The following is a 14,466-nucleotide window of genomic DNA, read 5'->3' as shown; positions in this document are numbered from 1 at the left end:
TTTTAAAGCCGTCCAAGCTGGTGGCCATTACTGCATCTTGTGGGAGCAAATTCCATAGTTTAACTATGCGCTGAGTAAAGAAGTACTTCCTTTTGTCTGTCCTGAATCTTCCAACATTCAGCTTCTTTGAATGTCCACGAGTTCTAGTATTATGAGAGAGGGAGAAGAACTTTTCTCTATCCACTTTCTCAAATGCCATGCATAATTTTATACACTTCTATCATGTCTCCTCTGACCCGCCTTTTCTCTAAACTAAAAAGCCCCAAATGCTGCAACCTTTCCTCGTAAGGGAGTCGCTCCATCCCCTTGATCATTCTGGTTGCCCTCTTCTGAACCTTTTCCAACTCTATAATATCCTTTTTGAGATGAGGCGACCAGAACTGTACACAGTATTCCAAATGCGGCCGCACCATAGATTTATACAATGGCATTATGATATCGGCTGTTTTATTTTCAATACCTTTCCTAATTATCGCTAGCATGGAATTTGCCTTTTTCACAGCTGCCGCACACTGGGTCGACATTTTCATCGTGCTGTCCACTACAACCCCGAGGTCTCTCTCCTGGTCGGTCACCGCCAGTTCCGACCCCATGAGCGTGTATGTGAAATTAAGATTTTTTGCTCCAATATGCATAATTTTACACTTGTTTATATTGAAATGCATTTGCCATTTTTCTGCCCATTCACTCAGTTTGGAGAGGTCTTTTTGGAGCTCTTCGCAATCCCTTTTTGTTTTAACAACCCTGAACAATTTACTGTCATCAGCAAACTTGGCCACTTCACTGCTCACTCCTAATTCTAGGTCATTAATGAACAAGTTGAAAAGTACAGGTCCCAATACCAATCCTTGAGGGACTCCACTTTCTACAGCCCTCCATTGGGAGAACTGTCCGTTTATTCCTACTCTCTGCTTTCTGCTTCTTAACCAATTTCTTATCCACAAGAGGACCTCTCCTCTTATTCCATGACTGCTAAGCTTCCTCAGAAGCCTTTGGTGAGGTACCTTGTCAAACGCTTTTTGAAAGTCTAAGTACACTATGTCCACTGGATCACCTCTATCTATATGCTTGTTGACACTCTCAAAGAATTCTAATAGGTTACTGAGACAGGACTTTCCCTTGCAGAAGCCATGCTGGCTCTGCTTCAGCAAGGCTTGTTCTTCTATGTGCTTAGTTAATCTAGCTTTAATAATACTTTCTACCAGTTTTCCAGGGACAGAAGTTAAGCTAACTGGCCTGTAATTTCCGGGATCCCCTCTGGATCCCTTTTTGAAGATTGGCGTTACATTTGCCACTTTCCAGTCCTCAGGCACGGAGGAGGACCCAAGGGACAAGTTACATATTTTAGTTAGCAGATCAGCAATTTCACCTTTGAGTTCTTTGAGAACTCTCGGGTGGATGCCATCTGGGCCCGGTGATTTGTCAGTTTTTATATTGTTCATTAAGCTTAGAACTTCCTCTCTCGTTACCACTATTTGTCTCAGTTCCTCAGAATCCCTTCCTGCAAATTTTAGTTCAGGTTCAGGGATCTGCCCTATATCTTCCACTGTGAAGACAGATGCAAAGAATTCATTTAGCTTCTCTGCAATCTCCTTATCGTTCTTTAGTACACCTTTGACTCCCTTATCATCCAAGGGTCCAATCGCCTCCCTAGATGGTCTCCTGCTTTGAATGTATTTATAGAATTTTTTGTTGTTGGTTTTTATGTTCTTAGCAATGTGCTCCTCAAATTCTTTTTTAGCATCCCTTATTGTCTTCTTGCATTTCTTTTGCCAGAGTTTGTGTTCTTTTTTATTTTCTTCATTCGGACAAGACTCCCATTTTTTGAAGGAAGACTTTTTGCCTCTAAGAGCTTCCTTGACTTTGCTCGTTAACCATGCTGGCATCTTCTTGGCCCTGGCGGTACCTTTTCTGGTCTGCGGTATGCACTCCAGTTGAGCTTCTAATATAGTGTTTTTAAACAACTTCCAAGCATTTTTGAGTGATGTGACCCTCTCGACTTTGTTTTTCAGCTTTCTTTTTACCAATCCCCTCATTTTTGTGAAGTTTCCTCTTTTGAAGTCAAATGTGACCGTGTTGGATTTTCTTGGCAATTGGCCATTTACATGTATGTTTAATTTAATAGCACTGTGGTCACTGCTCCCAATCGGTTCAACAACACTTACATCTCGCACCAGGTCCCGGTCCCCACTGAGGATTAAGTCCAGGGTTGCCATCCCTCTGGTCGGTTCCATGACCAACTGGTCTAGGGAATAGTCATTTAGAATATCTAGAAACTTTGCTTCTTTGTCATGACTGGAACACATATGCAGCCAGTCTATGTCCGGGTAGTTGAAGTCACCCATTACTACCACATTTCCTAGTTTGGATGCTTCCTCAATTTCATATCTCATCTCAAGGTCTCCCTGAGCATTTTGATTGGGGGACGATAGATCGTTCCCAGTATTAAGTCCCTCCTGGGGCATGGTATCACCACCCACAACGATTCTGTGGAGGAGTCTGCCTCTTTTGGGGTTTCGAGCTTGCTGGATTCAATGCCTTCTTTCACGTATAGAGCGACTCCGCCACCAATACGTCCTTCCGATATAGTTTATATCCAGGGATAACCGTATCCCACTGGTTTTCTCCATTCCACCAGGTCTCCGTTATGCTCACTATATCAATGCTCTCCTCTAAGACCAAGCACTCCAGTTCTCCCATCGTGGTTCGCAGGCTCCTAGCATTAGCGTACAGGCACTTGTAAGCAGTGTCTCTCTTCAAGTGTCTTTGGCACTTGTGGTTAGGCCTGTGGTAATTTTGCTCTTCTGAATTTATATCCTGTGCCCCTGCTCCCACAATGCCTACTTCTAGGCCTACCCCTTTTAAAATTTCATCATTTCTTTGGTTTTTATCCCAGGGGGGAGGTTTATTCCGAACCGGACCTTTCTCAGCTCCTGTCGGGTTTCCCCCCTCAGTCAGTTTAAAAGCTGCTCTGCCACCTTTTTAATTTTAAGTGCCAGCAGTCTGGTTCCATTCTGGTTCAAGTGGAGCCCGTCCCTTTTGTACAGGCCCGGCTTGTCCCAAAAAGTTCCCCAGTGCCTAACAAATCCAAACCCTTCCACCTGACACCATCGTCTCATCCACGCATTGAGACTGCGAAGCTGGGCCTGTCTGCCTGGTCCTGCGCGTGGAACCGGTAGCATTTCAGAGAAAGCCACCTTGGAGGTCCTGGCTTTCAGCATCCTACCTAGCAACCTATATTTTGCTTCCAGGACCTCACGGCTGCATTTCCCCATGTCGTTGGTGCCAACATGCACCACGACCACTGACTCCTTCCCAGCACTGTCTACCAAACTATCTAAACGACGGGCGATATCCGCAACCTTCGCACCAGGCAGGCAAAACACCTTGCGGTCTACACGCCCATCACACACCCCACTGTCTTTGTTCCTAATGATCGAATCACCCACTACAAGGATCCCTCCAGCCCCTGGAGATATATCCTCGGCACGAGAGGATAGCTGCTCATCCCCCAAGGAATGGGTCCCTTCTAAGGGATCGTTTCCCTCTTCCTCAGCTGGATGCTCTCCTTCCCCGAGACCATCGTTGTCCATGATAGCAGGAGAGCTATCATCGTTGGAGTGGGACACAGCTATAACGTCCCTGAAGGCCTCCTCCACACACCTCTCTGCCTCTCTCAGCTTTTCCAGGTCCGCCACCTTGGCCTCAAGGAAATGAAGTCGTTCCCGGAGAGCCAGGAGCTCATTGCACCGAGAGCACACCCACGACTTCTGTCCAACAGGCAGGTAGTCGTACATGCTGCAGGCGGTGCAAAACACTGGAAAGCCCCCACACCCCTGCTGGCTTCTTACCTGCATAGTTTTGTTTAAGGTTTATTACGTCAATGGGTTGGAGACTGCGGTTTAGTTGAGGTCAGGGAACAGACGGGCAGAGTGGGGGGCCCTGGCCTCCTCGCCCTGCTGCCTAACTCGCCCTGCTGCCTAACTCGCCCTGCTGCCTAACTCGCCCTGCTGCCTAACTCGCCCTGCTGCCTAACTCGCCCTGCTGCCTAACTCGCCCTGCTGCCTAACTCGCCCTGCTGCCTAACTCGCCCTGCTGCCTAACTCGCCCTGCTGCTTTGTCAGCTGAGGCTCCCTCTAGCTCGTGGAGCAGGCTCCCTCGCTAGGGTGCTCTGACTTTATATGTGTGGCTGGTTTCTCCCAGCTACTGCTGCCAGCCAATGATGTGTTACTTGAGGCTGATGGCTATCAGCTGGGGCTTAACTCTTTCGTATTCTCTCAGGCTTCCTTCCTGAGCGAGGGGCGGGGCTGTTTAAGCTTTTGGCTGCTTTTAATCTAATCAAGGGGCTGCGCCTTCCAGGCAAGTCTTTTGTGTTTGTTGTTTTCCCACCTAGAACAGTCTGGCCTTTCTTTAACCTAGGGAAACAGAGCTTGTGGTTGTGTTTCAGGAAGGCTGAAGCTGCCCTTTTTAGCAAGGACTGAGCTGACTCTCTCCCTGTATGTATTGGTGGAGTTTCCTTTTCCCCCTTCTCTCCGACTGGAATTTAGCCTTGTTTACAGTGTCCCCTGAAGCTTTCCTGCTAGGGCGGTGTTGAAAACTAGCTTTCTATACGCTTCCTTCTCCTAGGATCTGTCTCCTAAGATATAGGTTCTTTCCGGATTTGGCTCCTAGCTCAGGGTGACCTTGGGCTGCCCTTATTAGTTATTTCTCTGAGCTGTTTTACTTCAATTTAAATAATGGAATAAATGGGAGCTACTTACCCTCTTTTCGCTCTGCTGCTTAACTCGCCTTAGTGGGGTAACTCACTTGGTAGATATGATATAGGCCACATTCACACCATACATTTATTCCATTTTAAACTTCCAAAAGAATCTTGGAAAGTGTAGTTTGTGAAGCATGCTGAGAGCTGTTAGGAGACTGCTATTCTCCTTACCGAGCTACAATTCTGAGTGGTTTAACAGTCAATCCTCCTCCCCAGAGAACTCTGAGAATTGTAGCTTTATGAGGGGAACAGGGGTCTCGTAACAACTCTCAGCACCCTTCACAGACTACACTTCCCAGGATTCTTGACTGTTTATAAAGTGGAATAATAGTGGAATAAATGTCTGGTGTGAATGTGGTCATAGTGATTGTACTTAAAACAGGATAAAGTAGGTCAAGTTTCTCCCCCCCCCCCCAAAAAAATAGATGCTTGGTGTGGATGCCAGGCAGACATCCTGTTGCTGCTGGGGTCACATCCGCTTTATTTTTGTCCTGAAGTGCTCTTCTAATTTCATGTGGTGAACCTGAGAGTTAACTGAAGTGTGGGCCATGGTCTACTCTACAGAGGTTCTTACAATCAGACACAAATTATCTTTTGTGTCAGAGGCAGGCTCAAAGAAAGAAATGTTTTGTCTGACAGGCATGGTATGTGGCTGGTCCGACTGAGCTGTTGCTGGAAGCTTGAGATGGTACTCAGCCAAGACATCTTTTAAGATTTTAGTTTTTTCTTCTTCACTTTGCTGCCCCAAGGATAGGAGTTCCTTTTTCTGCATTATCATATGCTTCAGCACATCAATGGAATTGGGCATATGGGAGGCAAACCCAGTATGACTTTTTAAATATAAAACTCTCCAACTGTAGCTAATTACAAGGAACTCCATCTGTTTTTTTGCTGTGCGTACTGAACTGGTACACTCCAACGCAGTGTATCCTCCACCGTGTACTTATTTGACTGGTGGAATTCAAATTTCCTTACATTTTCCTCCTTAGGTTCTTGGTTTTTCTTTTCTCCACTCCTTCCCAAAGCTTTTCTGGCTTGCCCTGCCTGCCTCCCACTAGAAATGGATCAGCTCAGCCAATGACTGCCAGAGACCTTCTGCTTGCTCTCTTGCCTCTCTGTGATAGCAAGGCGCCCCTGCCAACTTGCAGGCAGAGGCTTCACCGCCCAACCCCATTTACAGTACAGGTTGGGCACAATCTAGGATTGCTGGAGTTGGCAGTCTCAAGTCCAGATTGACCTGGACTTTCAACTCTGGCTTTTTGTAAATAGTGGCTTGAGGTGATCAAGACCTTCATGCTGGGGCATGAAACTGAACACTGGAGTTTGCTTAGTCAGTGCTATCATCTTCAGTGACATAATCAAACTGGAGACTGATGCATTGGCCACAATCTTCAATTGTTTTTCAGAACACTTGTATCTAGCTAGCTTGTTGCCACATTTTTAGACATTTAGGGATGTATATGCTTTTCCTCTCTGGAAGACTGTAAAGGTGTTCACTGAAATGCAGGGGAGTGGTGAATATGGTGTGTGCGCGCTGAATTGTGCCTGTTAGCAATGTCCCCTGATGCTGATGTGCTTGCTGGCTGTGCTGGGTGGGGAGGACTAGCAGATCTATTCCCACCACCCCCCGTCGCATGTTCACTGATACAAGTGTATATATAACATCTGAATTACTCCCTCTTTTCAATGTGAGCTTACTTTAAAATTTGCAGAGGAGGGCAGGCACGTCTCTTAAAAACCATTCTTCCTTAACCTGATGCCCTCTTGTTATTGGGCTGCAACTCCCATCAGCCCCAGCCAGTTAATGGTTAGGGGTGATGGAAGTTGGAATCTAGCAGCAGTTGCAAGGTGCTAGCTTGAGGAAGGTTTCTCTAGGACAGAGTTCCTAGATCGGGAAGTTAAGACCTCAGTGGACCATTATTGCCATTTAGGCAAAGCTCCTGTTGCTAAGTTTGACAGCTCCAAATCAATTGTGAGAGCATGTAAAAACTTTTATTTTCATTCTGTGTTCAATTGTTTTTTGTCCCCCGCTTTAAGTTCACACCAAATGCTCAGAACTGCTTTGATGGTAGTGTCTGACCAGACCGTTTTTTACCACTGGCTTTCCATTAGAACTTAAACTTAATCAGACTGCTCAAGTTAGAATCAACAGGATGTTGCAGTTCAGTCTGGTAATAGAATATTGCTGTTGGTTCAGTGTTTTCTTTAGAAAAGGCACCAGAGAGGAGGTGGGAAGAGAAGCCCAGTTAGATATATTAAGCTTATTAAGCTTACCCTTGTGGCCATGCACTCTGTCCGTGCTCTACTTGTGCCCACACACTTCTGTCCTCCTTTCTTTGGTGTGCTACTTGAACACTTTTGGGATTAATTAACCAATTTGCCCTTTCTGGTTTGTTTTCATTATAAAGTAAGCTACCCTAGGCCATCATGGTAGACAAGTTTCCTCTGTGGGACACATGGGTAAGAGAAGGCTTGGAAAACATCTTTCCCCAGCAGTTGAATGTCCACTCACTGCTGCTCAGTGAATATAAGCCCTGTGATACAGAGCACATATGTGGCAGATGTGGTGTTTTGATAACATATCCTGTAGGATTTTGCATCGCTTCGTTGGAAATATGCTCTTTCATTAATTTTGACTCCTCAGAGCATTCTGGCAACATCAAAATTTGCTTCATAATGTTACTGCTAACCTTGCTTGATAACTGTTTTGATTTCCATGTAGTTAACTTCATGGGCTGTAGGGACCCCCAGCAGGGGCTGTTTATGTTGGTTATGGGGAATCAATGACCCTCCAGAAGTTGATGGGACTTCCAACTCCTATCATCCCTGACCATTGTCTATACTGGCTAGGGATGATGGGAGGTGTAGTCCAACAACATCTGGAGGGCCACACAGGTCCCCCATTCCTGGTTTATGTCCTACTTGTGAGCTTTTTGGATGGGTGGGGATCTGATCATGCAAGACAGTTCTTACTTAGGTTGGAATAGGTTGAGTTGTGAGGACACACAACTTGGTGAAGTAATTACCCAGCTTCTTCTCTCTGCCCAGATCCATTCCACCCAGATCCTTGATATGGGTTAACCACAATGATCAAGGATGTAGAGCAACTCCCCTATGAGGAAAGGTTACAAATATTGGGGCCATTTTAGTTAGTTAGTTTGTTGATTAGATTTATATCCTGCCCTTTCTCCCAGTAGGAGCCCAGGGCTCCTACCTTTCTTTTTTAGAGAAAAGGCGTGTAAGAGAGGACATAATCAAGTTGTGTAAACTGGAGTAGAGAAAGTGAATAAAAATAACTTTTTCCTCCCTCTCTTATAATACTAGAACTTGGGGCTATCCAATTAAACTAAAGATTGGAGGGTTCAAGACAGACTAAAGAAAGTACTTCTTCACACAGTGCACAGTTAAACTCTTGATATTGCTCCCAAAAGAGGTAGTGATAACCATCAGTGTGGATGTCCTATGCATCTGAATACCAGTTGGTGAGACTTGCCGGAGGGAAGAGTGTTGTTGCATTCTAGTTCTGTTCCTGTAGGTATCTTTCCCTGATGAATCCTGGAACTGTAGTTTGTTCAGGATGATGGGAATTGTAGCTCTGTGAGGCATAAACTATAGTTCCTAGGATTCTTATTGCTTTAACACTTTAAAACTGTTTGTTTTTAGTGAATGGGTTTATGCCATAGTTAAAATACTTTCTTTTTCTTTCTTTCTCTCAGCACTTCACCGAGCTCCTCGATGAGTTCTCCCAGGATGTTTTGGGGCAGCTCTTGAATGACCCTTTTATGTCGGACAAAAACGAGATGATGGAAGTGGAGCTGTCGCCGGCTTCTCCTGCTCCCCTCATCCAAGCAGAGCACAGCTACTCGCTTTGTGGCGACTCTCGGCCCCAATCCCCACTCACCCACATTTCCGCCGATGATAACTTCAATGAAGGTAAAAGGGCATGGTGGATTTTGCTGTCAGATTTCAGTTAATAGGGCAATACCTGGCCAGGATCTCTGACTTGATGAAGGAGCATTTATAGCCTGGGATATTCTGGTGATTCTGTTTCCATGGGTGTTAATTTGTCCGATGATCTTCCTTAAGTTTTCTGAATGGCTAGGACAGGTGTGGGGAAACTTTGTGTCTCCAGGTGTTGCCAAACTACAACTCCCATCATCCCTGGCCATTGGCCATGCTGCTTGCTGGGGCTGATGAGAGTTGTCATTCAGCAACATCTAGAGGGCCAAAGGTTCCCCACACCTGGGCTAGGAAACACCTCAAAGGAGGCATCCTTTTCTCTTCTCTCTCCAAGTTGGGGATGATGTAATCTAGGTATCTCTCTGTGAAGAGTAACAATAGAAACTTCAAATTGAATCAGAGATGGTTGTTTTCAGCTGAGAGCGAGCGAGAGAGAGAGCGAGAGAGAGAGCATGCTGAGTTTGGGCTCTGTAAGCTTTGGAGTATTGTTTGCCTCTCTAGAAATCTGATGTAGAAAAATGGATTTTGCTGCCAGTTGAAATATTAAAGTGCTACCTCCATGTTCAACCTGTTTATTTATAAATGATTTCAAATACTACAAATGCAAAAAAAAAAGCCTCCTGTGATCTCCTCCCAAAGGAGACTAAGCCCAGGTAAACACTGTGACCCCATAACTTCTCCCTGCTTGGAGAATTGGGGTGAGCATAATGAGGATGGCAGTAAAGTTGTGAATTTTGAATACTAGAATGATAGGCTAGGTGGCTTTTTGGCCCCGGAATGGGCATTTGTGCATATGGTGGTTTTGATCTGTTGCCAAATGATTTTTCATGGGAGAGATTCATGTGTGTCCTTGCCTTGAGAATGGTTTAATGCACCCTCCCCTAGCCTAGTGCCTCCAGAAGTTTTGGACTAAAACTCTCATCAGCTCCAGCCAGTGCTGTGTTGACTGAGGCTAATGGAAATCGTAGTACAAAACATCTGGAGGGCACTAAGTTAAAGAACGCTAATTAAGGAAGTCTCATTTAATGCGTATTGAATTGGTGAGCTGATCTGGTTTTGGAATTTTTTTCTAAAAAAAGATGGGCGGCTTTCTCTCTCTCTCTCTCTCTCTCTCTCTGTGTGTGTGTGTGTGTGTGTGTGTCTGTCTGTCTGTCTGTGTGTCTGTGACTGTCTGTCTGTCTCTTTTGGCTTGCTGTACAGGTGTCATGGTTTCCCTTGAGAGGTGACTGTGGAGGGTGGAGAGGTATGCAAACTGAAGTTAAGATGTGAGTTTATTGTTGACACCCATGGAGTTGAATGGACACTGCAATGGACTCTGCTCAGATGCATTTGGAGGGGGAACAAATAAAAAAAAGGCCTGTGAGAAGGAAGAAATTGGTAAACTACATAGGGAGGAAAACGAAATGTTACAAGAAAGAAGACCAGAATTTGTAGGTGGTCTGCTGCAGTTCAGTGGCTCTTGAGAGTACCTGTGAATTCATATCCAAGTGTGAAAACTAGCCATATGTGCTGCTAAAAACTAGCTCAATGTAGCTTTATATAACAGAAGCTGTTTTTTTTAAAAAAAACCTCTCCTATTCCTGTTAGCTGTCATACTTGTTGGAATCCGAAGTAGTAATTCATGACTTGTATTCCACTTATTGAATAACCAAATACGTGTAATATTATATCTAACACATTTTTAAGGTAGGGATTCATAAAGTGACATCAGCCTAAAAATATAAGGAAGCAAACAGCAACCATCTTAATGCTTTTTATATACCTCTTTAGTGCAGCCATGTCTTGAATACCACCTAAAATTCTAGTTTTCTTATTTAATCATAGAATCATAGAATAGTAGAGTTGGAAGGGGCCTATAAGGCCATTACGTCCAACCCCTGCTCAATGCAGGAAGAATATCATAGAGTATCATAGGTCTAAACAAAGATAAAGACAATGGAAGCTGAAATGACCAAGGGCTGAAGCATCTTTCCTGCAAGGAAAGACCTACAAGAGGGCTTCTTAAGTTTTTGGAGATGATTACTTGGATGGCAAGGCTTGGGGGTGGCGGGGAGAGGGAGATGATGGCCAGACCTCTGCAGTAGAAAAGAGCCTGCCTTGGGTGCCAGCCAGTCCTGCTTGTGAAAGTAGTGGGATGCATAGCAGGGCCTTTAGTATTGAATCTAGTGAGCAGACAGGATTGTGTGGGGTTGAATATGGAGGTCCTTCAGATATCCTAGCCCCAAACTGTTTAGGGCAGGAATGGGGAACATGTGGATGATGATGGCTGTGACTCCCATCATCCCCAGCCAATATAGCCAGTGGCTGGGGATGATGGGAATTGTAGTCCAACAACATTGGGAGGGCCTCTGGTTGCCATCTCTGGTTTAGGGCTTTATAGATAAGGAAAGTCTGTGTTGGATATTGGATTGTTTTTGTACATGTTGTTGTTCTTGTTTAATTGATCCCGCCCTTCCTTCCAGCAGGAGCCCAGGGTGGCAATATGTGATCACTTTTAATATATGTGATTACTTTTATTATTTATTTATTTATTTATTGAACTTATATACCGCCCGACTAGCAAAAGCTCTCTGGGCGGTGAACAACAAAAATACTAAGATACACAATATAATACAATAAAAACATATAACAATAAAACAATCTAAAAACAATTACAAGAAATGAAGATCAATAGCTTAAGTTAAAATGCATTGGGAAAGAGGAAGGTTTTGACTTGGCGCCGAAAAGATAGCAGTGTCGGCGCCAAGCGTACCTCCTCAGGGAGACTGTTCCACAGTTCGGGGGCCACCACTGAGAAGGCCCTAGATCTTGTCACCACCCTCCGGGCCTCTCTATGAGTCGGGACCCGGAGGAGGGCCTTCGAAGCAGAGCATAGTGAGCGGGCAGGTTCATATCAGGAGAGGTGTTCCAACAGATATCGTGGTCCCATGCCGTATAAGGCTTTATAGGTTAATACCAACACTTTGAATCTGGCCTGGAAGCATATTGGCAGCCAGTGCAAGCGTGCCAGAACAGGTGTTATGTGATCGGACCGCTTGGTCCTTGTCAACAATCTGGCAGCCGCATTTTGCACTAGCTGTAGCTTCCGAACTGTCTTCAAAGGCAGCCCAACGTAGAGCGCATTACAGTAGTCCAAACATGAGGTTACCAGAGCATGTACCACCGATGTAAGGTCCTCCTTACTCAGATAGGGACGGAGCTGGGCTACCAACCGAAGTTGGTAGAACGCATTCCGTGCCACCGAGGCTACTTGAGCCTCAAGTGAAAGGGAAGAGTCTAAAACGACTCCCAAGCTCCGAACCCGGTCCTTTTTAATTGTTTTTAGTGTTGATGGTTTTTACTGTGAAGTTGTTCTGGCATTTTTTATGGAAAGTCATTCATAAATAGAATCAAATGAATAAATAATCATTTAAAATTGTGCCTGGGAATGAACTAGAAGCTATGCAGATGAAACAGAAGGAAGGACTTCTAACAATTACATCTTGCAACAGAATGTTGCAGCATGGAGTGCTCCCTGATCAGGATTCCAGCAGCTCCATTCCCCACTCCACCATAGTCAGTCAGTGGTCCATGGCTACTGAGAGTGCTCAGTCCTCTCTTTTTTTGTACTTCCACCACCCTCTGGGTTCCCCTGATGATGCCACCCTCGACCTTGTTTTGGTCAAATGAACAACTACATTCACAGCCTGGACTTTGGAAACAGAGGAAATGACAAACTTGTAGCAGCATTTTAGGAAATGCATATATATATATAGCATATGCTATATTCATAAGATAGACCTTGCCTCTCCATTCCATTCGCCTCTCTTCCCCGCCCCCTCCAACAGTTATACTTGAAAAAGTTTATATACAGAGAAGCAATCATTGTGCAGTTCAAGAATATCCTCTTTCATTTTATATAGTCTTTTAACTTAGTGCATTTTTAATTATGGAGCCATTAGCTAGTTAACATTTAGTTACCATTTACGTGTGGTTTTGTGCTGAGAGTGGGCAGGCATTCACAGCATTCTGTCCCCCCCCCAAAAAAACCCCCCAAAGTATTATGATGAATCATACTTCTGGTGAATCATTAAACACCTCTTTTACCGCTCCAAGGGAAAATGTCTGCATACAAGGCCTGCTGAGACTGGAGGTGGATGAGGGTGAAGCTATGACATTACAAGCATCCCTCCCAATTCACATACTTCATCTCACCTTTTTCTTCCCTGTTCTTCCCCCACATGGATGCAGTTTCTCCTAAAGAGCACAAGTTTTTCTTATAAACAGTATAATTAAAAATTGAATCTAGTTCCTATAGCAACAGTCTTCATTAATTTTTTTTCCCCCATAGAGAAATTAGCTTGCCATATAGAAATGATGGTCAAATGATGGTCAGACACCAAGCTGGGATTCTGGAAAAGGAAGGCTCCCAAGAGCCAACAAGAAGTGGCTTGTGGTTTTGTCCTCAAAAATGTATGTCAGTTTTGAATGCTCTTTAATGGAGGAATGCATATGGCAGCATCAGCAGAAGTATATAAATAACCTTGCAAACCATAGACTTGATCCTTTGGCTCCACTACATCATGTGACACTTGTGGGCAAAAGCAGGCAATTTTATAAATGTTTCATTCATAAACAATGCTATGCACCTTGTAAGTTGTACCTGGGAATTAATTTCTGAGAATAGCAACACGTTGAAGTGGCCCTGACTTGTGATGACTGTGTTCTTTCTCCATGTTATTCTGCTATCCCTCATATGGACATAGGAAGACCTCTGGTGGATTAGACCAGCGTTCATCTATCTCAAGTGTGGGGAACCTTTGGTCCTCTAGATGTTGCTGAACTACAACACCCATCATCCCCAGCAAGCATGGCTAATGGCCAGGGATGATGGGAGTTGTAGTTCAGTAACATTTGGAGGGCCAAAGGCTGCCCAGCTGTCAATCACATGTCAAAATCTCTTGTGCTTTGCTTTTAAGCCTCTGAGATAGGGAACTTAAAGGAAAAGGGGAGACTTGCAAAAGCCTTTTCCAAGTCTCCCTGTGCTTTTCTTTTTAAGTTTGAGATTGAGGACTTAAAGCAAGGAGTGGGGAGAGACTCGCAAAACCCTCTTCCAAGTCAGAGACTTAAAAGGAAAGTACGGGAAGGCTTGGAAAAGGCTTTAAGATAGCCCCTGTTCTCTTGTTTGAGTAAATGGGAGCACAGGGCGTGTCTCAAAGGCTTTGGAAAACCCTCTTTGAATTAGCTTGTGTGCGTGAGCTGCTTGAAAGGGTGCTTTTACATAGGACTTTAGTCCTTGCTCAGCTGATGAGCAGGAATTAAATCCTGCTGCCTTGGCTGTGCGATCTTTCCCCCTGCTGGGAACAGGATCACACTGCCAATGAAGGATTAAACCCTGTCCTCCCCCCCATCAGCTGATGTCATTTGTGATGTCAGCTGATGGGCATGGTTTGGGGAAAATGGCCTCAAGAGCAAATTGGACTCCTTGAAGGGCCATTATTGGCCTGGAGGCCTGAAGGTCCCCACCCCTTTTCTAGGGATTGCTATCTCCCATATGAATCATCCCCCATAAATTGCAAATAGTTTGCTTCCTATCTTGCAGGCTTTGCCATATTAGAACTGAAGTTGACATCATCTGCCTGGAACAGATTTTTTTGGTGTGGTGGTGGCAGCTCCTGGTTTGTGGAATTCTCATTTAAAAGGGATTTTTTTTAAAGGTGCATGCTATATATTGCCCTTCAGTAATGCTCCCAGGGTGATTTACA

At 44.6% G+C, this 14,466-nt stretch overlaps 1 protein-coding gene across 2 annotated transcripts in view; it reads left to right on the top strand.

Annotated features, from left to right (window-relative positions):
• The window catches only part of CREB3L2 (cAMP responsive element binding protein 3 like 2), a 104,283-nt gene that overhangs the window by 57,713 nt on the left and 32,104 nt on the right, over nt 1–14,466 (top strand). For both annotated transcript variants that reach the window (XM_061638753.1, XM_061638754.1), the window contains exon 2: nt 8,479–8,695. In XM_061638753.1, coding sequence (XP_061494737.1) covers nt 8,479–8,695 — 217 coding nt within the window. The remainder of the gene's footprint in view (nt 1–8,478; nt 8,696–14,466) is intronic.

The sequence above is a fragment of the Rhineura floridana genome, chromosome 8, assembly GCF_030035675.1.
Source record: "Rhineura floridana isolate rRhiFlo1 chromosome 8, rRhiFlo1.hap2, whole genome shotgun sequence".
Classification (NCBI taxonomy): domain Eukaryota; kingdom Metazoa; phylum Chordata; class Lepidosauria; order Squamata; family Rhineuridae; genus Rhineura; species Rhineura floridana.
This window is presented reverse-complemented; position numbering and strand designations above follow the sequence as displayed.